The sequence below is a fragment of the Psammomys obesus genome, unplaced genomic scaffold, assembly GCF_907164565.1.
Source record: "Psammomys obesus unplaced genomic scaffold, mPsaObe1.curated_primary_1811, whole genome shotgun sequence".
Lineage (NCBI taxonomy): Eukaryota > Metazoa > Chordata > Mammalia > Rodentia > Muridae > Psammomys > Psammomys obesus.
In genome coordinates this window covers 25,118,317-25,143,554 of record NW_026592118.1, presented here as the reverse complement: position 1 = coordinate 25,143,554, position 25,238 = coordinate 25,118,317, and the positions used below count along the sequence as shown (strand labels likewise).

General features: G+C 40.8%; 1 protein-coding gene across 5 annotated transcripts in view; it reads left to right on the top strand.

The window, feature by feature from the left end:
* Window positions 1-25,238, top strand: part of Abcb4 (ATP binding cassette subfamily B member 4) — a 56,408-nt gene that overhangs the window by 18,985 nt on the left and 12,185 nt on the right. For all 5 annotated transcript variants that reach the window (XM_055612746.1, XM_055612747.1, XM_055612749.1 and 2 more), the window contains 14 exons: window positions 1,995-2,108; window positions 4,012-4,122; window positions 4,327-4,452; window positions 5,988-6,191; window positions 6,609-6,779; window positions 10,192-10,353; window positions 13,031-13,207; window positions 13,766-13,912; window positions 15,403-15,507; window positions 17,144-17,221; window positions 18,364-18,447; window positions 19,905-20,108; window positions 22,020-22,120; window positions 23,304-23,444. In XM_055612746.1, coding sequence (XP_055468721.1) covers window positions 1,995-2,108; window positions 4,012-4,122; window positions 4,327-4,452; window positions 5,988-6,191; window positions 6,609-6,779; window positions 10,192-10,353; window positions 13,031-13,207; window positions 13,766-13,912; window positions 15,403-15,507; window positions 17,144-17,221; window positions 18,364-18,447; window positions 19,905-20,108; window positions 22,020-22,120; window positions 23,304-23,444 — 1,925 coding nt within the window. The remainder of the gene's footprint in view (window positions 1-1,994; window positions 2,109-4,011; window positions 4,123-4,326; window positions 4,453-5,987; window positions 6,192-6,608; window positions 6,780-10,191; window positions 10,354-13,030; window positions 13,208-13,765; window positions 13,913-15,402; window positions 15,508-17,143; window positions 17,222-18,363; window positions 18,448-19,904; window positions 20,109-22,019; window positions 22,121-23,303; window positions 23,445-25,238) is intronic.

Sequence of the window (25,238 nt, the reverse complement as noted above, 5' to 3'; positions counted from 1 at the left end):
GTGTGTGTGTGTGTGTGTGTGTGTGTGTGTGTGTGTGTGTGTGTGTGTGTAGGGGTATGAGTGAAGGTGATTGTGTAGGCTAGGAGTGTAAAGTTCCCTGGAGCTGGAGTTACTGAAGGTTGTGAGACCTGCCGTAGGTACAAGGAGCCAAAGTCAGGCGGTGGCAAGTACGAATTAAGTCAAGTCTTAGTGGCAAGTGGGGGCAGGATAATAGCATGGGACTTGACCACTGGGGAAAGACACACACATACAAAGGGAAATAAAAATGGAAAACAGTTATATAAACAGTACATATAAGAATTACCCTTATCCACCTGTTGAAAATATGCGAAAATGAAGATACCCTCATGACATTATTCTGAAACTAACATATTCTAATTATACTAAAGATTGAAAGTAAAAACTTTAAAAATGTAAATTACTTACAGTCTAAGAATCCATGTTTTTCTCTTCTCAAACTGAGGTCATAATATGTAGATCTTTGGTAATCTTTTCTATAAACTCGTGACATTTTGTGACCGCCTTTCCATGTTGAGTTTGGTCAGTACAAGTCATTTAAAACAGAAAAGTTTCAAAACTTACACTTGCTCCTTTTAAAACAGAAATGCTAAATATAATCTGGTCCTTGGATTTTCTCCATATGAAAACTTGGGCCTTATGATGTGGCCTAGGGTTGCCTTACCAGGTGTCACCAAAGCTTGGCAGTGACAGTAACAGCTGAGACTCCTCATTTCCCTCTCTTCTCTGGCTGGCATTGTGGCAGTTTACCACATTCTTTCACTTCCTCTTGACACTTTATAAATAAGGGAGATGCCATCTTGACTTTGCCCTTAATCTGGTATGCCCCCTACACAAAGGTTTGGGACTTGGGCATTAACATCTCAACATCTACTTTGGTGGAGAATTTTTTTCTTTCTGGTTCATATGTATACCGACGAAAAGAGCTAGAAAATTGAAGGTATTGCATTTTGTAAACATGTACACCACCGTTGTTTCAGAGAACATAAGCATATATGTAGAAGTTTTACATATGTAGAAGTTTTGCTTGAAGAGAAAGGAGTAATTTATCTTCTATATCTCTTTAAAAATATGGCTTAAGACATGGTTTCCTGAAACTATATTCTTGGATTTATATATCAGTTTATTTTCCAATGAAAAAGACGTGAAATGTGTTGTTTTGTGTGCTGCAGAATAGAATAGCCAGAAAAATTTCAAGTTCTGTAAAAGGGTCAACTGACCAGGAATGCTCATGTATACTTTTAATCCCAGCACACAGGGACCTGGGGCTGGAGAAGAGCAAGCTTGCTGTAAGTTCTGGGCCAGCATGGGCCATATAATGAGGTCCAGTCCATCTCGGGCTACAGGAAGAAACCTACTTTTAAAATATAAAGTGAAGTGTTAAATATGTTATATAAAATTTTGTTCATATGACTGTATAAATCTCTAATAGCCCTTTAAAGGAAAACCCAATGGAGCCAAAATCTGTCATGTTTCCTATTGAACATTTTGTGCGATTCTGTGCAGAGTCAGAGAAAATGATAAAGAACTGAATGTAACACTAATGGGAAAATAATTTGGTAGCATCGGCTTCAGAGCTGATGAAATGGGCTTCAGGAGTCTTTATGAGTAGTAACTATATGGTCAGGGGAAAAAGCAACAAATAGTCTGGCAGACTAAACAAAACTTACCTTAGATGCTGAGAAAGCACACTTAGGGTAATGAAATGCTTTATTAATTTAATAAACTTTGCTCTTTACTGAGGTAGTTTTACAATGTGATAGAAGTGCTTATCACATTAACTATATAAGCGCATACATGCATCAAACTACCACAGGTGCCCCATAAAGATGTACAAATACTGTTTCTCAATAAGAAAGAAAAGTTACTGTTTAACAAATCCTAAATTTGCTCCTTCCTACGTTACTTTTCAAGTGACCTCCAAGTCAGATGATAATTGTTCTGTTCCTAATTGTTCCTCATGCTCTTCCGCTCAGGTCTTCTTCTCCATCCTCATTGGGGCTTTCAGTGTGGGGCAGGCTGCACCCTGTATTGACGCTTTTGCCAATGCGAGAGGAGCAGCTTATGTGATCTTTGACATTATTGATAACGTAAGTCTTTGATTATCTGAAAGCGAAGGGGGTCATGCGGTGTTGCTGACTGAATATGGCTGTAGGTCACACGTTTTGAATCAAGTGTGTTAAGTTATTTGGTAAGATAAACTGTAACAACTGTTTATAGTAACGAATGAAATGAAAGGGCTCTACAAGTTTATCTGGCAATATAATAGCCCTGTTGTAGTAAATTAAAAAAAATGGCTATTGGGCTATTTAATGTTTATCATTAGCCCTAAGATTATCATGGTGGTCTTATCTAACCCGCTATCACAGATAATAAGACACCGACATCTCTTAGATTTTATAATTGCCTTATTTACCTTAGACTGGGAAGATATTTCTACCTTACCGTTCACCTCTCAGCCCCCATCCAATGCTGTCTTCCTAAATCATCCTCATCTAGACTATCTTCTATCCACAGTCTTGTAAACACTTGCTTTTATTCTTCATCTGGGGGTTTTCTCCATCCACACCACCCTCAGAGTTCTTCCTCCTTGCCCGTGTGGTTTTATTCTCCACACTAACCCATCATGGCATCCTCCTTCCTCCTCTCTTTTCATCCATCTGTCTCCAGTAATTCTCTTGTCAACCCAAAAGCCCAGGAACCTTAACCATACCTACCCTATTTTGCCCTGCCCAGATATAACCCGTCTAATTAGCCAATCAGTTAGCTTTACACAATTCACATAGATGTACCCAGAGCTTGAGGCTAGTAACATACATCAGACCAACCTCCAACAGTTCCCCTTTTCTGTCTAAATAGAGAGGCCATTTTTTACATTAAGAATAACTGTGGAACAATTATAAAACCAATAGGAAAGATATATATATATGTATATATATATTCATAATGTCTAGTCTAATGTATTTGACAATCTTGAAGAGAATATCTTTTCTATCAATATACCTAAGTTATTTTTATAGTTTGTATCCATCAACCTAAAAAAAATCTATCTAGGCATAAAACATATTTTTAACCCCTAAGCAATTGAACTAATTATAATACTATGACTATCTGGTCTTCAACCCTATCAGAGACTTGAGAAGGAGTGAAATTAAGTACTTGAGTAAATAGGAAGCACATGTTAGCAACTGCCAAAAAATAGAAAATTGCAAGAGATGCTTCTTTTCCTTGTTTATTTCCTTTCTGTATTATAGCCAGATGGAAAGTATTATGATTTCTGTATAGTGTGTGTAGAGATAAATTTTTGTATAGGACCAAATTAAAAGTGAGCTTTGCTGTGAGGTTTGCTCTTCTCACTGACCTTCAATTGACTATATCGAATAAACTGAGCTGACTACATTGAAAATAAAAAATATTTTTACATGCGGAAATATGTCATTGCGTTCACATAGTAAAATTTGAAGTTGGTAACTGAAATTAGAGAATTAGATCTAATTCTGAATTCAAAATGTATTCAGTTTGCATGGTTCCTAAATAATACTTTGCTCATCATTTAATTTGTCTTCTTGACCCATTCTACTTATTGCTTAGGAAGAAGTAAATTTCACTCAAGGCAGAAATTCCTGCATGTATCTAATATGTTTTTGGTATTTATATAAATATGCATAACTGACCATTTAGAAAATATGCGAATATACAGCAAACACTTGAAGTTGTTGCATAAAATAAAATTAATATCCCCTATGCATTTTCAGAAAAAAAAAAACCTTTCAGTAAATCACACTTGTATGCACACACATGCATACACACACGTGCCCACACAAACACATACACACACACATACATACACCCCACATCTTTACTGTGTGTCTGCTCACATGAAGGAGATTATGCTACTCCAGGTTCTATTTTTAGGATTTGATGAACCCTATTCCTTAAAAATAAAATTGTTCATTCTTTGATAAAATGGTCATTGAATTTTGTTTTATTTAGAATCCTAAAATTGACAGTTTTTCAGAGAGAGGACACAAACCAGACAGCATCAAAGGAAATTTGGAGTTCAGTGATGTTCACTTTTCCTATCCATCTCGACCTAATATCAAGGTACTGTCAGCGACACTCGATTCCTAGCTTACGCCGATCTCTAATCGTCTCAATAAAGTCTGATCCCTTTGATTTCTATGCACTATGTTCTACTGGAGTAAAGCTCTTAATTGATACTTTTTCTTCAAAGTCTGAAGAGAATTGAATTATTCCTTTCTTGGGGAGTTTTGTAAAACGTGCTCTCCCCCCCGCTTCTCCCTGCAGATCTTGAAGGGGCTCAACCTGAAGGTGCAGAGCGGACAGACGGTGGCCCTGGTTGGCAACAGCGGCTGCGGGAAAAGCACCACTGTCCAGCTGCTGCAGAGGCTCTATGACCCCACAGAGGGCACGGTGAGTGGGAGGAGCCGGGTTCCCCAACACGGGAAGCTGGGCAGAAAGAGCCTCTTAGAAAATGTTTTCCTGAGAACAAATCTGGATGTGAGTCTGATTTTGGCAAGACCATGTAATATTGCAATGCATCTGGACGAAACATGGGCAGGAGGAAAAATGCCTTCAATAAAAGCCTTGAAAACAACAGGCGCTAGAGAGGGCCCTCCTGTCAGCTGAAGACTCAGGGGATTGCTCCCAGTGAGTTTGATTTGACCAAACAAATTTCACAGATATCTTAAAACAGCAATTAAATCCAGCAAAATGGTTGTTTTCTTTAGCTTTAGGACATCTAAAAAAGTGGCAAAGCATAGAGAAATCAGAGTCTTCTAAAGGAACATGGTAGGCAAGAAGAGCATGTCAGAATGTTCTCTTTTTGTAGAGAACACCCATACCCTTCACTTAGGCCTACTATTTATTTTTATTTTGACCCACTTGCTTTATTCTCCTTCTTTGTGTATATATTATAAACATCCATATGCTTCAAAATATATTTTCTAAGAAGGATATTCTCTTATATAGAGAACAATGATCAGAATTATTGCAATCCTAAGTTAACACCACCAACTCACAGTTGATATTCTTCAGTTGTCCTAGCTAAAGGACATTCAGTTTCCTGATATCTAAACATTAGTCAACAACTGTCAAACACAACTTTACAAAGGGTCTTAGCTTTGTTTCTGGTGCCTTGACAGGCACTGTAACCAAAGGCAACTTAGGGGAAGAAAGGATTTAGTTGATTATACTTAGTGGTTACGGTCCATCGTTGAGCCAGGACAGAAACTCATGGGGGAGCGCGGAACAGAAGTCATGGAGGGAGCTTGCTTGCTACCTCTCTCTCTGGATCATGCTCAGCTACATTCTGCAGCCCGGGACCACCTTCTCAGGGAATGGCACTACCCCCAGTCCCTCCTACATCACTTGACAGTTTAGTCTTTAAGAAAGCGATGCGAATCTATGAAAACAACTGTGCTTGTTAGAGGATAGGAACAGGCAAATAACTGTGTGAGAATAAATGCAGAGCTTTTTTTTTTTTCTTTACGTGCCTGGTAGGTCTTCCACACTCCACTGGATGATTACATCCAAGAGTATGCAGTCAACACAAGTTAGACTCCACGGGTGTTTTAAATGAGGACACAGAGTTGGTGCAAGTGGAAAGGCGGTGGGTCTGGGGGGAGTTGGGGCAAGAGGGTGGGTGGATCAATGTATAAAATTCTTAAATAATTTTTAAAAGGGAGGATAAATACAGATTTACACAGTATTCTTGAAAATGGTCAGCTGAAATGATGGACTGTGGTGGATTCTGGGAGAGGAGCGAGCAGTCATTTTCTTACTTGTATACCCTGCCCCCACGATCCTACCAGGCTCTAACAGATAGTTCAGGGCAAAGGACGGAGGCTTCATTTTATTCCTGCATATTACTGTTTAATTGCTATCTCTAACTTCTGAATGAAGTCAGTGCTAGTATATACTGACTAGGAAATCTTTCTTGCTTTCAGATTAGCATTGATGGGCAGGATATCCGGAACCTTAACGTGAGGTATCTGCGGGAAATCATTGGCGTGGTGAGCCAGGAACCTGTGCTGTTTGCCACCACGATCGCTGAAAACATCCGCTATGGCCGTGGGAACGTGACCATGGACGAGATTGAGAAAGCCGTCAAGGAGGCCAATGCTTATGAGTTCATCATGAAACTCCCACAGGTAAAAACCTCCCTTAAGCCCAGAGCTGAAACACGGGGGACTTGAGCTCCTGCTTCACAGCGTGAGCTAACGTTTGGGTAACAGCGTTGTTCAGCCTTGCTGAGTAAGTCCCTTACGTTATTCAGGTCACGGTTGCAGACCGTATTCTGTATGTAAATGATATAAAAACGTACAGGATATGTGCTGGTAATAATTACGATTCAGTTTTTGTTTATTATAATTTATGATACACTACGAGAGCCAAAGCTTCGACGGTCTTCATTTCCACAAAACTCCCTACACTTTTCCTATTTAAAATAATTTAAGAAGGCTGACACATAGCTCAGGGGTTGAGGGCTCGCCTGGCATACTCAGGCCCCCACTGCAAAACTGAATGGATGAATATGTTCCAAGAGCTTTTCTGGGTTCTCTGTTTAGAAATTTGACACCCTGGTTGGCGAGAGAGGGGCGCAGCTCAGTGGGGGACAGAAACAGAGAATCGCCATTGCACGTGCGCTGGTCCGCAATCCCAAGATCCTCTTGCTGGACGAGGCCACTTCAGCCTTGGACACTGAAAGTGAAGCTGAGGTACAGGCTGCTCTGGATAAGGTCAGTACCGGGAGGGATAAACATGCAGGGTAGAGGGCAGTCACCAAGTTGGAATGTTTTGTAAAAATTTGCCAGTTTTTTGGGAATCTAGATTGAGAAATAAGACCCATAGAGCAAATGAGGTCATCTCTTGGGATTTATTGATTTCTCCTGGCCTATTGCATTATCTTTAGAGAGAGAGGTCAGTGACCTCTGCTTCCCCCATGGTTCAATGAATCCAGGTTTGTGGGAGGAACCATCTAGTTTTTTTTCTTTCTTTCTTTTTATAATTAATTTATTTTTTATTAATTACAATTTATTCATTTTTGTATTCCAGCTGTAGCCCCTCCCTCGTCCCTTCCCAATCCTACCCTCCCTTCCTCTTCCTCTCCCATGCTCCTCCCCTAGCCCACTGATAGGGGAGGACCTCCTCCTCTTCAATCTGACCCTAGCCTATCAGGTCTCATCAGGACTGGCTGCATTGTCTTCCTCTGTGGCCTGGTAAAGCTGCTCCCTACCTCAGGGGGAAATGATCAAAGAGCCAGACACTGAGTTCATGTCAGAGACAGCCCCTGTTCCTTTTGCTAGGAAATTCACTTGGATACTGAGCTTCCACGGGCTATATCTGTGCAAGGGGTTCTAGATTATCTCCATGCATGGTCCTTGGTTGGAGTATTAGTCTCAGAAAAGATCCCTGTGCCCAGATTTTTGGTTCTGTTATGGTCCTTGTGGAGCTTCTGTCCCCTACAGGTCTTTTATCTCCCCCCTTTTATAAGATTCCCTGCACTCTGCCCAAGTTTGGCTATGAGTCTCAGCATCTGCTTTGATACCCTACTGGATAGAGATTTTCAGAGGCCCTCTGTGGTAGTCTTGTACATGGGTTTTGTTTGGTGAAAGCACTTATGCTAAAATATGTGAAAAAATTAATTTTAAAAATTTACAATTTTAAGTATTTTTATAATAATTTTTAGTGTTGGCATAGTGTTCTTTTCTTTGGTGTACTGTACTTTATTCTAAATTTTAAGTTATTTTTTATGGATTTATTAATTCTATTAAATCAGTAAAAAGACAAATACTTACATACAAATATATGTGGAAATACATATATATGCATATATAGTATGTATATAATATGTATTCATACATATTTATGGAATATATATGTATTTATATGTATATGTGCACACACAAATAACCCTGACTACCTAAATAGTGGTCTAGTTTAAAAATGGTTCAAAATACCCTATTTTGTGGCATTAATGCCATCATTATTTGTAAATGTAATTGTTAATGATACATTAAATTGTGTCAAAGTAATGTACCTACTCCTTAGGGCAATTACGACCATCCCCTCCTATTAAAAGCTTTGAAATTCAGAATTAAATAAAAAATGAAACTGGATTACAATCACCACACAAAATAAAAGAAAAAAAATGTCCATTTTAAAATGCCTTCTTTCATGGCATTTAGTATACTCATCTGTTTGTGTAATAACCAGTAGGATCTGACTCTAGAAAATGTTCGTTGCCCAAAAGGAAACTTGTTGACTCCTTCTCGCAGCTGCTAAGTTCTTCTGTCTTTGAGGCTTTGCCGAGGGTAGATGTTTCATATAGGTGGAACATGCAGCGTGTGGACTTTAGCTGCCGTGCCGGCTGTTGTTGTTGTGTGTGCGTGATACGTATGTGGGTGTACATCCGTAGCACTTGTGTGGAGGTCAGAGGACAACTTTGTGGAGTCAGTTCTCTCCTTCCAACTTTATGAGGGTTCCTGGCATCGAATGCCTATCAGCCGGCATAGCGAGCATTACCTACTGAGCCGTCCTGCTGGCCTTTGTCACTGTCTTTTCCCATGTGGCACACAAGTTCCAAGTTTCATCAGTGTTGTAAATGGCATCAAACTTCACTTCTTTGCATCTCAGTGACATTCCAATTGTATGGCCAGTTGGTTAGCCAGTTTGAGCTGATGAGCATTTAGATTGTTCCTACTTCTTTAGTTATTATGAATCTAACCTCTCATTTTTATTTATATCCTAGTTACTTAGTTCGATTAGGCTAAGTTATAACTAGTCTAATGGCATCAAGCATTAGTCTTAGGGAATTGTTGGTCAAATAGTGTTACTGACATAACATTAATAATTTAGTGGGCATAATCCAGGGTTTAAATGTTCATTAGATCCATCAAGCCAATGTGTGATATCACTGAATGATCTGATTTCAACATCTATAAAAGCCATGTGGGGCAGAGTTTAAAAGGCGGCAGTATTGGCCTCACTCCAGAGAGATTCTGAGGATTTTTGAGTCCTAATTTCAACTATGCTCATACATCTACACTGCAGCTTTTCAGTACATTGGAATCATGTCAATATCAAGCTTGGGAGAAGGCTGTCACTTCATGGAGAGGAATTTTAATCTAGTAACATGGTTGCTCTGGCAACGGATTACATCCAAAAACCTGTGCGGCTGGAATGCAAACATGCTGTATACCCTTGATCTCTCTGACTGGAATACAGACATACCTTAACACACACCTTTAAGGTAAAATTAGTGTGTAGTAGAGGCAGCCGTGTTCAAAAGTGACTATTGAGGGGCAGACAAAGTGATGAATCAGAGAACTATTTCACAGGATGAGTCAGAGATAGGATATTCCCAACTCTCATGAGAACAGCACAGAAAATAGAAGCTACTGAAGAGTAGCACAGGGAGACACAGTCAGTCAGTTGGGAGTCAGTGTAGAGAGTATAGTGCAGTGGAGTTGAGCTTGTTTGTGAGTGCATGCAAGTTCAGTGCAGGTCAGCAGAGGCATTTGGAGCCAGAGAGTAAGACAAAGCTATATGATTAGAACAGGTTGAGAGAGTTAGTTTGAGGACAAGCAGAGCAATTCAGTGAGAATCTGAGAGAATCCAGATTGAATCAGTCACCTTGGCGAGGAGTTTAAGCCGGAACACCTGAGTTGAATCAGCCAGCTAGCGTTCAGAAAGAACTAGACATGGTGAGCTCAGCAGTAAGCCTCCAAGAAGACAATTACATCTGGATTTTTAAAACTACATTTACATTTTCACAGTGACCTCCCTAAAATGTTTCTGCCAGAGTCTCTGGTGCACCCTACAGATAAGAGCTAGAACTCGTGGGACAAATACAAAGATACTTACCAGGTCAAATCTTTAACTTTCCTGAGTGTCAGATACCATCAGAGGCTTCTAGAACAATCTGTCCTCATATTGAAAGGGTGGGCCACCTGCCTTGTCTGGAACTCAGATGCAACTTTTGTCTTTTATAGAAGAGTGGTGCCTGTTCTTTAAGCACACAGGAATATGGAGTGTCACTCTCATCTGTCTGCATGCAGCGACCGCCCAAGGCTTAATTCTACCTGCTGGTTGCCAGTGTGTTAGTGCCATAATTCCACTGCACCACAGATCTGTCCTTTTCCTCTTCAGGCCAGAGAAGGACGAACCACCATTGTGATAGCTCACAGACTGTCTACAGTCCGAAATGCAGATGTCATCGCTGGGTTTGAGGATGGAGTCATTGTGGAACAAGGAAGCCACAGCGAGCTGATGAAGAAGGAAGGGGTCTACTTCAAACTTGTTAACATGCAGGTATTGTCACGTCAGGGGTGGTTTTCCCTGTTGTCCGGGTTGCTGATAGGGTAGTCTCTAGATTATTATAATAGATTACAGCTAATGTCACACAGGGAAATCATGACCAGGATGAGGCATTAAATTAGGTAAAAATAAAGTCTTAATTCAGAATCTGGAATAGAGTGAAGGGTGAAGGGGAAGAAAGGCAAATGCAAAAATCGCAGTTAATGTATGCATGAGATCAGTGACTACTGATTGTCTAGGGAATGTGTCTGAACTTATAGGGCCATCCCAGTGGAAGGAGAAAGACGTCCTCAGTGGTTAGGGGAGGGGTACGACTTATAAATGCTTTGCGGACAAACCTGGTAAAGCAAGTGGCAACACTCATAGCTTTAGGAGGTGAAAAGTTGGTTTTAGAAAATTGTTTGCTCTAGTCACTAAAAAAATATTAGTTTGTTTCATACCTGTGCACTATCCTTTCAGGGTATATGTATTTGCTTTGACGTTGTGATAAGTTTATACACGTATGTTTTAGATTTCCCTCTTTGACATTCTAGACACACATCATGAAACACTAGTATTTCGGTTGCTCAGCCATAGTTATAAGGAAGAAATTGTTTCTTAAAACTTACTTTCTCCAGAAGCTGGCTTATAACTTAGTTTCTCTAGGGATGAATACTTAGCTTGTTTCAGTTTTTATATTTTCTGTTTAAACACTGCTAGGACAAGCACCAATTTTAAAAGCTGAGAAAGAAATGAACTTACTCGCATCATTACCCTAAGTCTTCTGACAAGTCCCGGCCTGCTGAGCATCAGTCCTGAATTGGGATGAGCAACCCTACTTTGAGCCTTGCTATAAGTTTAAGAAATGAGTACCGGGCACTAAAATGTACAAGCTAGGATGCTGCTCTTACAGAAGAAGATAGAAGGATGGTTTGTAGAGGTTTGGGAGTGGTGGAGAAGACGATTGGCAGACATGCAGGCAGAGGGCAGGAAGAACTAATGCTCTAGAGCACACAGGGTAGGTGAGGTGCGTACTTCAAAATAGCTGTAAGGATTGAAACCGGGGCCTTATTTATGCAGGGCAAATGTTCTACCCCGGGGCTATGTCCCTAGCACAAGGAGAGAGGACGTTGAACCTTTCCAGTAAAAATGATGATGTTTGAGGTGACCAGTATGCCAATTACCCTTATCCGTCATGGTGAGCATATTTGCGCATTGAAAAAGTGACAGTAGCTTATCAAGACACACATCATGAAACATTATTATTTCCATTACTCAACAGTAGTCATAATGGTTGCCTTACATAAATAAGGCCCTGGTTTGTTCTAGGTAAGAAAAAGAGCATAATGGCATACAGTCCAGTGCTGGGGAAGACAGGTGGGTCCTTAGGAACTTCTGGTTAACCAGTCTAGCCTTCTTGATGAGCTCCAGACCAATGAGAGACCCTCTCTCTCTCAAAAAAAAGAAAGACATAAAAGATGAACAGTACCTGAGGACCAAAATCTAAGGTTGTCACTTGGCCCTTAATCATATGTTCACTTGGATACACATACATTTGCACCCCACACATGAACACATACACACACAAAGTATCACACTGAGCTCAGTAAACATATGTAATATATGTCAAATAAAACTATAAATATTATGCATATTACATAACTATAAATATTATGCATATTACATATATAGCCCCAAAAGAAAAAAAAATAAATGAATGTCTGAGTACACTGGAAAGACACTGATGGTTTTTAAAGGATGGATTCATTTTTTGGATCATATGTCCTTGAGCTGTTATTCTTTTTTGTTTTGTCTTGGGTTTTTTGTTTGTTTGTTTGTATTTTGGTTTTTTGAAACAGGGTTTCTCTGTGTAGCCTTGGCTGTCCTGGACTTGCTTTGTAGATCAGGCTGCCCTCGATCTCACAGAGATCTGCCTGCCTCTGCCTACCTGAGTGCTGGGATTACAGGCGTGCACCACTGTGCCCGGCTGAGCTGTTATTCTTTTTTTAAAGAACCTGACACAAAATAGTTACTGAAAATTTTCAAATTCCCAAAAGAGTGAAATGTTATAAAGTTTTATAATTCAGTTTTATATAAAGCCTCTTTATCAATTTCTGCTTTAAAAATATATGTAATTGTAATGGGTAATGTTAGCTGTCACCTTGACAGAATCTACACCCACAGGAGGTGGGTAGCTGGGGCATGCCCACGGGAATTATCTTGAGTTCATTAATGATGTGGGGGGACCCATCTCAACTGTGGGTGGGTGGAACCATTCCCTGGGCAGGGGACCCCAGGCTCAGAAGTGGCATTGTGTTGTTGCTCTCTGCTTCTTGACTGTGAATGCACTGTAGCTGCTTCCTCAAGCTGGAATGAATTATAATGGGGGAATTGCTAACCAATCAAAGCCCTTCTTTCTCCCTTAAGTTGCCCTTGTCAGGCTCACTTACCACAGCAATCGGAAAAGAAACAAGGACAGTAATGGTATTTTAAATCCATTTTGGTTTTCACGTCGACATGATTATTAGCAAGGCAGCATGGTGGCATGTGAGAAACCTTGGAGACTGTACCCATTTGGACAAACAAACATGCACACACATATGCACATGCACAAACACACACACACACACACACACACACACACACGCACACTCACACTCACATACACATTAATGTCTTACCTTTTATGCAGACATCAGGAAGTCAGATCCTCTCAGAAGAATTTGAAGTTGAACTAAGTGAAGAAAAGACTGCTGGAGGCATGGTTCCAAATGGCTGGAAGTCACGCATATTTAGGAATTCTACGAAGAAAAGTCTTAAAAGTTCACGACCACATCAAAACAGGCTTGATGTAGAAACTAATGAGCTTGTAAGTTGTCTCTTACTCTGGTAAAGTCTTTGCCTTAGAGTTTTGCTCTTGACTTCCTTGGCCTTGAAGAATATGTGGTCCTTACTGTGGACTGCACAGTCAAGCTCATGTCCTTTGATTAAAGATAATGATGCTGTTTTACATTTGGGAGGATGTGGACCCATCTGTTTGTGTCTATTGCCTTGTATGATGCTGCTAGCATCGTTGTTAGAGATTATACTGTGATGGGAAAACTACAGCTCAGCCCATATGGCCTAGCCACGACTATCACACAGACCTAGCACTGTCCATGTCCAGAGGTAAAACTTAGATCCTGATACCTCACAACCTGCCGACCAGGCCTGAACAACAGCTGGACACACCATGGAAATAGTCATGTGCGTGTAAGGTTCATGTTCAGCCCTGTGTCATCAGTAGGCACTGTCCTTCATTCTCTAGTCAAGGACAGGGCATTTTTGGGGGGATCTAGTTTGCAAAAGATTTAATAGTCATGCCTTCTCTGTGTCTGCAACACTGAATGGGTATGTCACCATTTGTTCTGTTGTTTGTATGTTCTAGGATGCAAATGTACCACCAGTGTCTTTTCTGAAGGTCTTAAAACTGAATAAAACAGAGTGGCCCTACTTTGTGGTGGGAACAGTCTGTGCCATTGCCAACGGGGCCCTCCAGCCGGCATTCTCCATCATCCTGTCAGAGATGATAGCTGTAAGTTTAAAAACATCCCACGGCACCCTGAATTGAAGCAGTCCATCAACAGTGGCTGCTCGGCCCAGCCTCACCAATCCTGGGGTTAAGTAACTTCAGGTTAAACTAAGCCAAAAGTCCTTGATTCTGTTTTAAAGTCAAACTCATTATAAGAGAAGATAATAGCCTTTGAAGCATCCTGTTACATTAGTGGACTTACAAAGTATAAAATCAGTGGAGGTCTCTGTAATTACTTGTTATCACTTGGGTGAAACCCGTGTCAGGTTGCTGTTCTTAATTGTTTATAGAGAGGCTGTTTGAGGATTGAGAGTACATAGATAGCCATGTGGGCGGATTTCAGAGTATCTTCCCAGTTCTACAGTTTCAAAAAATGGTGTTTTAGCAATTCTTCCCAGACTGTGGGAGTCTGCAACTAAGAAAGAAAATCCATACTATCCATTCATTAAATCTATTGGGGGATATGTGTACAAAGCTATTCAAAATGTCTGTCTTTATGCTGTGCAAACACTTTTTTTTTTTGAGACAGGGTTTCTCTGTGTAGCCTTGGCTGTCCTAGACTCACTTTGTAGACTGGGCTGGCCTTGAATTCACATCAATCTGCTTGTCTCTGCCTGCCTAGTGCTGGGATTACAGGTGTGTGCCACCACTCCTGGCTGTGTAAACACTTTAATCACCCTCTATCATTATTGGAGAGATTTGTTGTATAAGAACACATTATCTTCCAACATGCTAAAATGCATTTGTCTTATGATGTTGGGTATTGATCTATATTAAGACCATAAACAATGAAAAATTAGGATGGACCCTTTGAATCTTATTAAATATCAGCGTAAGACAATTCTTAGCTTTCTTGCAATTCAAGAGATACATAACTTTCAGGTACATTGGGTTTTTTTTTGTTGTTGTTGTTGTTGTTTTCTAATCCAGGCACTAGAAAGACAGTTCACAAAATAAACTGAGCTGTGTCTACAAACGTCAAGTTCTTTTGGGGTAACACATACAACACAGAAACAAAAATACAGATTTACAACATGTCGGGTGCTAATAAGTGTTTTAAAAGCAGGGCATGGTGATGGAGGAGAGAGAACTGGTGAGAGCAAGCTCCGGGAAAGGAAGGTTGAGGGCTGGGGCTGGGGACAGAGGAAGATATATCACAGCTATGACCTGTAATCCCCAAAGTCACACATGCAGGTTTCTGGAGCCTATGAGGAGGGAAAACAAGGAATTGTCTATTGGGATCATGACAACATACTGGCAGTGAAGGAGAAGAGAAGCTATATGACAAGATGCATACACCCAATGCCAGAGAACTGTACACTTAAGAGGGTTAAAAATGGTCAATTGTATGCTAGTTGTATTTTACCAAAATTTGGAAAAGCCACCTATTAAAAAGCTACTTCCACAGATATGACCCTCAAACCGTTGTCTGGGGTAGGAACGAGCAAGGTGGATCCAGCCACTCACGTGGGTGTTTCAATGCTCTCTTGTAGATCTTCGGTCCCGGAGATGACGAAGTAAAGCAGCAAAAATGCAACATGTTCTCGCTGCTCTTGTTGGGCCTTGGAGTCCTTTCTTTCTTTACCTTCTTCCTTCAGGTAAGCAGTGATGTTTGCTCTTCAACTCTGTGAACAGAGCAATTAATAAAGACCTAACCAGACTTCCAAATCCTCACACAGAAATGAGTTAGGGACCCAACAGGGACAAGGCTCGATAAAAGGCAGACTCCTTCACCGGGAAACTGAAACCGTGCAGATTACAGGTGTATCTTTAGCAAAAGGTCATGGCCATGGAGAAAGACTTGGGCTCTTTGGTTGCAAACTGAAAACAAAACAAAATGGTAAAATAACATTTACTTTGTTGTTACTTTTCCCAATATCAAGTAACTTTGAACTTTCTCTTTCCTAATTGATGAACTATTAGAACATACATTTATATTCATATATTGTATTCATATATATATTGGGAGCTGGCTCCCAATATCAAGTAGCTTCAAACTTTTTCCTACCTAATGGATGAACTCTTGGAAAAAACTTACATTTACGTTAATATATGATAGACCTGGCCAGAAAAAGCTGGTCAAAGCCAGGCGGGTGGGGCATATCTACAATCCTAGCACTCAGGATGCTGGGGCAGAAGGATTGGTCACAAGTTAGCTTGGACTACCCAGTGAGGTCCTGACTCAAACAAATAAACAAGAACAAGAATGTGGTGCCTGCTTTTCCTCTTCTACCCAATTACCACTTCACTAAGCCTGTTCAGTCCAGTGGCATGACAGACCATCTGGAGTGCCAGCAGAATGTAACTGGCCACTTGGCATGTTCTTTTCTTTTTCACTCTGGAGCCAGAGACAACAGTAAAATGCATTTTTTTTTTTTTAAAAATCTGGAAAGCATTGCCATGCTAGTAGCTCCTCAGAGGTCTGATGCAACTGCAAGCCCAGACTCATCAGGGAGTGGAATTCTAGAAGCTGTAGGCGCAGTGGGGGCAGCATGCAGCAATCCTCCTGCAGAGGCAGGTAAGGACAGGCCAGTCCTAGATAAGGAAACTCTGGGGCAGCTGCATCCCACACACCCATTCCCTGCTGAGTGAGGACTTGAGCAGCGTACACCCACAAGTGCCCTACACAGCCTGCCCCAGCACTCAGCGTTCCTGGAGCCCAGCTGTCCTACATGACCCAGAAGCAAGGCAGCTCTGGACGTCTGGGCTACTCTCCAGCTTGGACACAATTGCCAAAGAGAGGGAAACTCTCCTTAGGGAAACTGTCTGGCAAAGAGTCTTGGAGAGGAAGTAAAGCCTAATGGTTGCCTAATCGAGGAGCAGCTGTGCCTGTGGGCTCATAAAGAGTTTGAGAAGAAAGACATCCTCTTTCTTTCTACAGCACAGTAGCCAAAGTGTGTCTTTGCATAGAATTTTGTTTCTTGTTTTTATTATATTAAAAGTATTAGGAACATAGAGAAATATTCTTGTTCAATACAGTATCTTGGTCATTGAGATCCTGCCCTTGAAAGTTACTGAAATGAGAGAGAAGCCAAAACGAGACACAGTTCTCACTCATGGTGTTACAGTTCCAACACTCACCATCGACCTAGCAGCACCTGCATTTTAGGCTGCCTTTTGTTGTTTGGGTGGCCGATCAACACACAGATAAAGTAAAATCATTGTGGATGTTATGTAGTTGTGTCAGGCACTAATGAGAATCAAAAGGAACCTGAGCCCTTTTCTCTCCCCCAGGGCTTCACATTTGGGAAAGCTGGTGAGATCCTCACCACAAGGCTGCGGTCCATGGCCTTTAAAGCAATGCTAAGGCAGGTGAGTGCATTGGCGGTGATGCCTGGTGTATAGATTTAGGACTCTGCCTGCTGTTGTTGTCATGCCGGTGCTCGTATTTCCCCTCCATGACTTCCAGGCAAAGAATGACTAGTTGCCCTACAAGTTGCCCTAGTCCTGAAGTCACCAATTGACTTCTCGAGGTTTTAGTGGGAGCCAGCTTTTCAAAAGCTCTCTGGCTTACTCTGCAGCTATCTGTCTTCATGAGCAAATGCTTTTCCAGTACTTGCGTCTGTTCTTTGGATTCTGCAGACAATGGCCAGTCTTTGGAGACTGTAGGGTGCCTTTGTTCAAAGGATAATTTGGTTAGTAGCATCCATGTAATTGTGCCACAGTTGACCTTCTGTCTAGGTTTTTCCAAGCGGAGTTATGTTTTGCCTTGAACTCTGTTTTCCCATTAATTCAACTGTTAATTTATTGAAACTTCATTTATTATGTAAGGTCACGTTCCTGGGTAGGGTGTGTGGGAAATATGTGAATATATAATTTAAAGATAAGATCCTCAAGAGAGCCTTTTACTTGAATTGTTTGCAGCCCCGTTCCCACAGGGGCCATATTTTGAGCACATCTGAATTGATGAGTTCTTCTGAGGACCTTTTAATCTCCTGCTATGTGGGAGAAGTAACTCTATATGAAAGTAAAAGATATTGGCAGTATTTATAGTTAGTATCAAATCAAAGACATGCTTTTAGAATTCTTGTGTAGGCAAAATAAAACAAGAGCATAGAAGGAACTCAACATTTAATTTCCCTGTTTACAGTTTATAAGAAAGGCCTGTCTCTTAATGAGAGATGGCCCTCTAGGGGGCACGGGTGTCTGCAGCACAAGCTGTGACAATGTGGTAGCTAGAGCACTCACAGGAGCCTCGGCTTGGGTGGAGCTAGTATAGGAATCCGATCCTTCCCTCTGACTAGAGACCCCTTCCTATTACGGGGCGCAGTCAGGACGTGTGGCCTAGTGTATCCGCAGTGGGGTGCTCGGGGTTATGTACAGAAGACAGTCTCCCCTGAATTTCAATACCCACATGCAGTATGGCTATTCCTCCTCACTGAAGCACTCAGAGACCGTTTTGCTTCTGTTGGTTTTAGCTGTGAGCTGAGTTAGAGGTGTGTTTAATTCCATAGGACATGAGCTGGTTTGATGATCACAGAAACAGTACTGGCGCACTTTCTACAAGACTTGCCACAGATGCCGCGCAAGTCCAAGGGGTATGTACAGTACACTTTGCTGAGCATGACTGTTGGGTTCAAGGTGGAAGCTGAGAAAATTCACTTCGGAGACAGGAGCTTAAAATGCAAGCTTTATTTTCTGTGTGCACAGGGAGGTGGCCCATTTGAGATCTGAACCACAAACCTGTAGGGAAATTGTACAACACTTTTAAAGGATGGGTGCAAGAGTGGGGTGGGCTATTGTATTGACCAATCATATTTTAACACAAGGAGTTAAGCAAAGGGCAACTGGGTCTTTCCAGGTCACCTGGTTTCAGGACCCTAGACTCAGCTTTTTGCAGTCACATCCTCTCTTGGACTTTATCCTAGAATTCACAGTGGTAAGGGAACAAAGGAGTGAGCCAGAAGCATTTAGTAATTATGACTTCCATGCCTAAGCTTAGATAATGGATAATGGCAACTGCCCTCTTCACGTCCTTTACTGGTTAACAGACAAACATGAAACACCTGAAGAAACAAGATAGGTGTTGGGTTCTGGGGCCTGGGAATATGAGCTCACTTTTGACCCTGCTAGCAAAGTGAAACTTGTTCCTGAGATGGCTGGACCCAGAAAACTGTCTCCTAACAATGACGTTGCTCCATCTACCGAGATGCTTACAGCTAGGGGTTAGGTGGAGAGCTAACCCGGAGTGTACAAGGCCCTAAAAACATTTTTAAACAGATGTTTTCAGTTGTAAATATCAGAACATGCAGCTGAAACCAACCTGTACAGCAAGGGAAAGTTTAGACTTTGGGGTAGGTTGAGCTGCTGCCTGAGAAATGGCACCATATACCCACGTTCCTTCTGCCTGTGTGGTGAGTTGTCTCCTCGGTGTTGGCTTCATGAGGCTCATTTCCTGGTTGGCAACCAGTAGCAATTAGAAAGAGAAGCTTCTTCACTTTCCATGTAGGGAAAGGACACACATCTACCCCATCCATCAAAGGAAAACCCTTTCTACAACGGTTATTGTATCTCATAAGTCACACAGTCAAGCCTGACCTAATAGCTATCTCCAGAGAAGGCTGTTCTCTGGCCAGCTTAGGTCTCCACACTGTGACCTTCACTGATTTCATAACAGAAGAGTAGGGAAGGGGCACAATAATTCAACCATGGTATGTTTTGTCATTAAAAGTCTTATAGGAGGTGAATACTTCGTAACATGGTTTTTAGGAGAGTGTTCATTTCTGCCTGAACAATTGAACCAAGTGGCTACTTAAATTACTGAGGTTGGGGTTCTGTTCCCATTTTGAAAGTTGTGTGTCCTCACAGCTCATCTGTACAGTAGGTGAGCCCATGGGCTGAGGGATGAAAGAAAAACCTGCCAAGCCTTGTGAGTTAGGCATAAGCTGTGGGTTTGTTGAGAGAGTGAAATCCTTCACATTCTGAGTAGGAAGCCTAAACCTAGAACCCATGGCTTTGGAACTTCACCCAGCTGTCTTATTCTTTTCTCTTGCAGGCCACAGGAACCAGGTTGGCTTTAATTGCACAAAACACAGCCAACCTCGGGACTGGTATTATTATATCATTTATCTACGGTTGGCAACTGACGCTTTTGCTGTTATCAGTTGTTCCACTCATTGCTGTCTCAGGGATTGTTGAAATGAAACTGTTGGCTGGAAACGCCAAGAGAGATAAAAAAGATCTGGAAGCTGCTGGAAAGGTGAGCTGAGTGGGCTTTAGCTAACAGAAGTGCTGCTTGTTGACGTGGCTTGCCCAAATTGTCACATTATACTGTTTTACTACAACATGTTCAAACCTGTACAAAATGTTTTACTGTATTGATAATGCCTGCAACTTGAAAGTGAGATCACTCATGTAAAACTTCTAGTTTCCAGACAGAGCTTTTTCATAAAGATCTTCCACACTGTTGAAATGCATTTCACCTTGACCTCATATTCCTGGGGTCAAAGAAGGGAATGGAAACAGGGGTGATCTCCTCCCCATCCCTTGTTCAAAAGAAAATGCTCTTTTACTTGGGTACAAATTTTTATTAATGGATAAAATATATCAGAAATCGGGACAGTCTCGTTTCAATTTTCCAAGGAGAGCTTATTAATAAGTGTATTTGCTTCTGTGCAGCAGCAGGAGGAAGGCAAACAAGATTATAGCCATCAATCACATTTATACTTGTAATGCAATCCTGTAAAATGGCATTAATATATGCACAGCCTACTAATTAGCTTCATCAGCCAGTCCCCTGTAATCCAGATTACAAATTTATACCATGACCATCTCAACTAGATCCCATTGACTGATCTCAGGAGCCTGTAATATCAGAGCTAGACCCCAAAGTTAATCCACAACCAGAAGATCAAGGGTTGATGATAAACTTGTTTACAGCTGGTTTCTCCTCTTGCAAAACCTCAAAATAGACAGAGCAGCACAGTGCAATTGGCTAAGAGCAGACTTGGCATCGGGTGGCCTGGCAATCCTCATGCCCTGAGTTCATTCTGAGGCTTCGGGCCTGTGGGGAACCACCTCTGTAACCCTATTTCCTCTTCTGTGAAAACAGGAGCAATACTACCCCACAGGGCTTTCCTGAGCCTAAAGGAAACTGTGTCCCTCAATGTGGCAACATTTTGGCTGCTTCTACTGTCTGTTATGCATACATATTTTTAAAGACAGAGATTTTTTTTTTAGCCTAAGGCAAAATATTATCTTTCACCTACTTAAAAAGGGAAGCTGAAATACAAGTGTTAACGTGGATGAAATGAAAACACCAGGTTTAAGTTTTGATACTCCTGGTGTTGACATGATTTAGACTCAACCACTAACCACAGACAATACACAAGCGGTAGTTGGGCGATAAGAATTAAAAACAACAAACTTTCTGGTTGGCTTGGGTTAAAGTGGCTTGACAAAGGATGTAGTTTAAGCACAGGCAAGGAGGAAACAGTGTGCTGGCTGTCTCTTAGGCCCACAGGCTGTATTGTCTTTCAGCCTCTCTGCGCACCTGTTTCACTCCTCACTCATCTGCATTCATATCTGCTCCCCAAATGCTGGCCTCCCCCTCTAAAGCCATGGGGCCTTTCAGCAGGTACTTCCCCCAGCTCCAGGAAAACAAGTTTGGTTAACCAGCATTGGGCATGTTTCCTTCATTTAAATAGCAATATAAAGCAGCGTCATATCATTTCCAGTTGGAGTCTCCTTTCTGCTTGTGGGTAGACAGCTTGTTTAAGAAGGGGTGTGCCAGGGTGAAAATGACCATCATTTCCAGTGGCCCCCCTAGAAACCATTGCTTAATCGTGTCTTCTAGACCCTATCCTATAAAGAAAACAAGGTCAGTAAAGGGCTGAGATTGAAGTCACATGACTGCTGGGGGCAGGGCTATTTGTCCCATTCTGGTCCTCAGTTGTCAGCCTCCATGAGCACCCAGAGACTTAGCTGCTCGACTGTACACAACCCCAAGGCCAGTTTTGTTACAGACCTCGTCTTAAAGAATGTATTCTATCTTTTGACTTTATTTGAGGGAATCTAAGACACATTGACTTAACATTCAGAGTACATCTGACAGATTCTTTGCACTTCAGCTATAAATGCACCATTTCTACTGAAGCTCTTTCTGTTATAGATTGCAACAGAGGCAATAGAAAATATTCGGACCGTTGTATCCTTGACCCAAGAAGGAAAATTTGAGTCAATGTATGTTGAAAAATTACATGGGCCTTACAGGTAATAAACAGATTGCTGCCTATGTACTGCCTTCCCAGGGCTGTGCTACTGTTCCCTAGATGCGTTAAAAATTTCTGCTCTGAACAATGCTAGTGACCTTTCTCTGATAGTTTTCCCAGGACTCAGTTATTCATTTCTCTTATGAGCCTAGTAAGATTAGGTCTCGGAGGGCCGAGGCTTACTGAGAGCTGCATGACAACCCTGTCATTGCTGGATGGCTCAGGGCAAGCGTTTTTCCAGAGGAGATGTCCAGACCTCTGTTTTCTGTAGTATGTAGGCCAATTGAAGTGTGCACTACTTCCCCATTGCCATGTGGTCTATTTCGAACTTCGAAGTATGAAAAGCTAAACAATACTATTGACTTGATCATAAGTTGAAGACTGAAAATGGTTTTATAAGATTAAGTGTAGTCACAGTATTCATGTTAATGTCCAAATCGGCAAAACACCAAGGTCACAGTACAGAGGTTCCATCAACCAAATCAGCGTAATGCCATGGTCATGCTTCACAAGTAAACACAACATATACACCATGGCACCACCCAAATTATCAATACAGTGAATTTCCTTTCCCAAATACCTCCTAATATGAAAGCAAGGAAATTACTGAGGGCCGCTTTAGAAATTTAATAAAATATAGCAACAATTCTAATTAGAAATAATGTAAAGCAAAATGTGTATGGGGCTAGCAGGATTCACCTTGGATGTATATTTATACAAACATCAATTGTCCAACTTTTATGAAACCGAAATGAGTTTTAACACATGACTGCTGTTACAGGACCCATGATAATAACATGTGAATTGTTGTACTGAGATAAGTCAAATGTTATTGTTAACATCGACATCCTAGGTATTTTTGTCACAATTATTTCATAATGTGATTTAAATATCTGAATTATTTAAAAAAAAGTACAATAACAGTTATCATTTGAACATCCATCAGGTGTTTGTGTTGTTTACCGCATAAAGTTTTCAAAACGACTTTTCACTATAGAGACTATTTCATCGTGTAAGTTGGAAAACCACTGAATTGCCTACTTAACCTATTATCTTTTAAGGTAGGAGTTTAGCCCAGGTTGGCCAGAATAAGCTGTGCTCTTTCAGCTAGATGGGGGGGAGGGGGTAAGAGAAGCTGAATAATATCTATGAGTATTAATTTTGAGTAAATAATTTGTTTTCAGAAATTCAGTGCAGAAGGCACACATCTATGGCATCACTTTTAGTATCTCACAAGCGTTTATGTATTTTTCCTATGCTGGCTGTTTTCGGTTTGGTGCTTACCTAATTGTGAACGGACACATGCGCTTCAAAGATGTCATTCTGTAAGTAGCTTTGAAAATATTGGGATTATCTTACGCTAATCCTATAATAGGGGTTTGATAGGCTTATGCAACAGTGTGGCATAGGAAAAAAACAACTGTCTGAAGATGAGATCAAGGAGTTCCGTTTCCCAGAGCCGTCACCCTGGTATGCACAGAATTCTAAACTTGTCACTGTGTCAAGCAGGGTTTCATCATCCCCGTGGTCTAAAGTTCACCAAGCTTGTGAGATTGACTGCAAAGCATGAGGGTGGCTGTCTATGTGAACACCTTCAGGACAGAAAGTAAACAGAGAAAGTTGTACAAATGTAACAAGGAAGTTATTAAAGATAGCAGAATCGAAACAGGATTAGGCTAAATAGCTTGTTACATTTCTATAACCAAAATATCGCCTTGACAATGTGATGGGAATGTTTGACTAAAGTCTGGTAAATCTGCTCTTTCTCCTAACTAGGGATCAAGTGTCTGGCTGATATATGTGGACACAGTGTTGCCTGCATTATTATTTATTATGGGGGTTGCCTTTTTCTAGTGTCTGTTGTTGGTGCTTTTTTTTTTTTTTAAAGCCATTGGATATAGATGCATAGGTTTATTTCTGGAATGTCTGTTGTATTCTCTTGACTTACGTGTCTATTTCTATGCCAATATAATGCTGACTTGGTTACTGTGGCTCTGTAGTTTGTCTCAAAACCAAGTATTATGTCTCTAGCTTTATTTGGTTTGCTCAAGCTTGTATTCCGTTTTTCAATGTATGATTCCATAAAATTTAAGGATTTAAAAAAACAGTTCTGTGAATAGTGTCATTAGTATTTTGGTGGGGACTGACTGCATTAAATCTGTAGATTGCTTTGGGTGATATGAGCATTTTATAACATACTTTCAATCCATGAACATTGAAAACTTTTCCTTTTCTTACTCTCTTCAATTTCTAAGGTCAGTGTTTTCATAACAATGGCTTTCCATTCTTTGGTCAGGTTTCTTCCAATGTTATTTACTTATTTTTGTAGCTATTGAAAATGAGATTTATTTGTGGTTTTTTGTCTCTGATTTTATTTATATAGGTGTTCTATTTTTTTTCTGACTAGTCTAGTTCAAGGTTTTTTTTTATTTTCTTATAATTTTATTAAAGGGCCAACTCTGTTTCATTTATCTTTTGTAGTGATTTTGTGTCTTGTTTATTTTGCTCTGATCTTTGAATTTTTGTCTTGTTCATGCTTTTCCTTTTTAATTTATTTTATCATTATTGTGTAGTGCAGATATGTGTTTGAGAACGAGAGGAGGGAGGGGCAGTGGAGAGAGGAAAGAGAGAGAGAATGTGATTGTGTATTTGCCACTTGTATGGGCATGTATGGAGGTCAGGGAATACTTTGGGAGTCTTGCTCTCTCCTTCAGGCTTTCGTGGCACATGATTGTCCTCACTGAGCCATGCCCTAGACACCTCTTCTTGAAGTGCTTGGGATACATTTTTTGGGTTATTTATTTGAAACCTTTCCTCTTTTGATGTTGGCACTCACTGCTATACAATTTCTTCCTGGTTATTAGTTTTCTGCAGCCCACAAGTTTCAGTAGGCTGTGTTTTCAGTTGTATCTGTTTCAAGAAATTGCTATTTTATTTCTGACTGCATCAACCTACTCTTCATTTAAAAGAGTTTGTTCAGTTTCTAAGAAGTTACAAAATTTCTAAAGTGTCTTTTGTTGTTGGCATCTCCTTTTGTGATCAGAAAATATAAGACTCCAATTCTTTTGATTTAAGAACAGTCTAATTTAGAGTGAGCTCCATGAATTGCTAAGAATGTA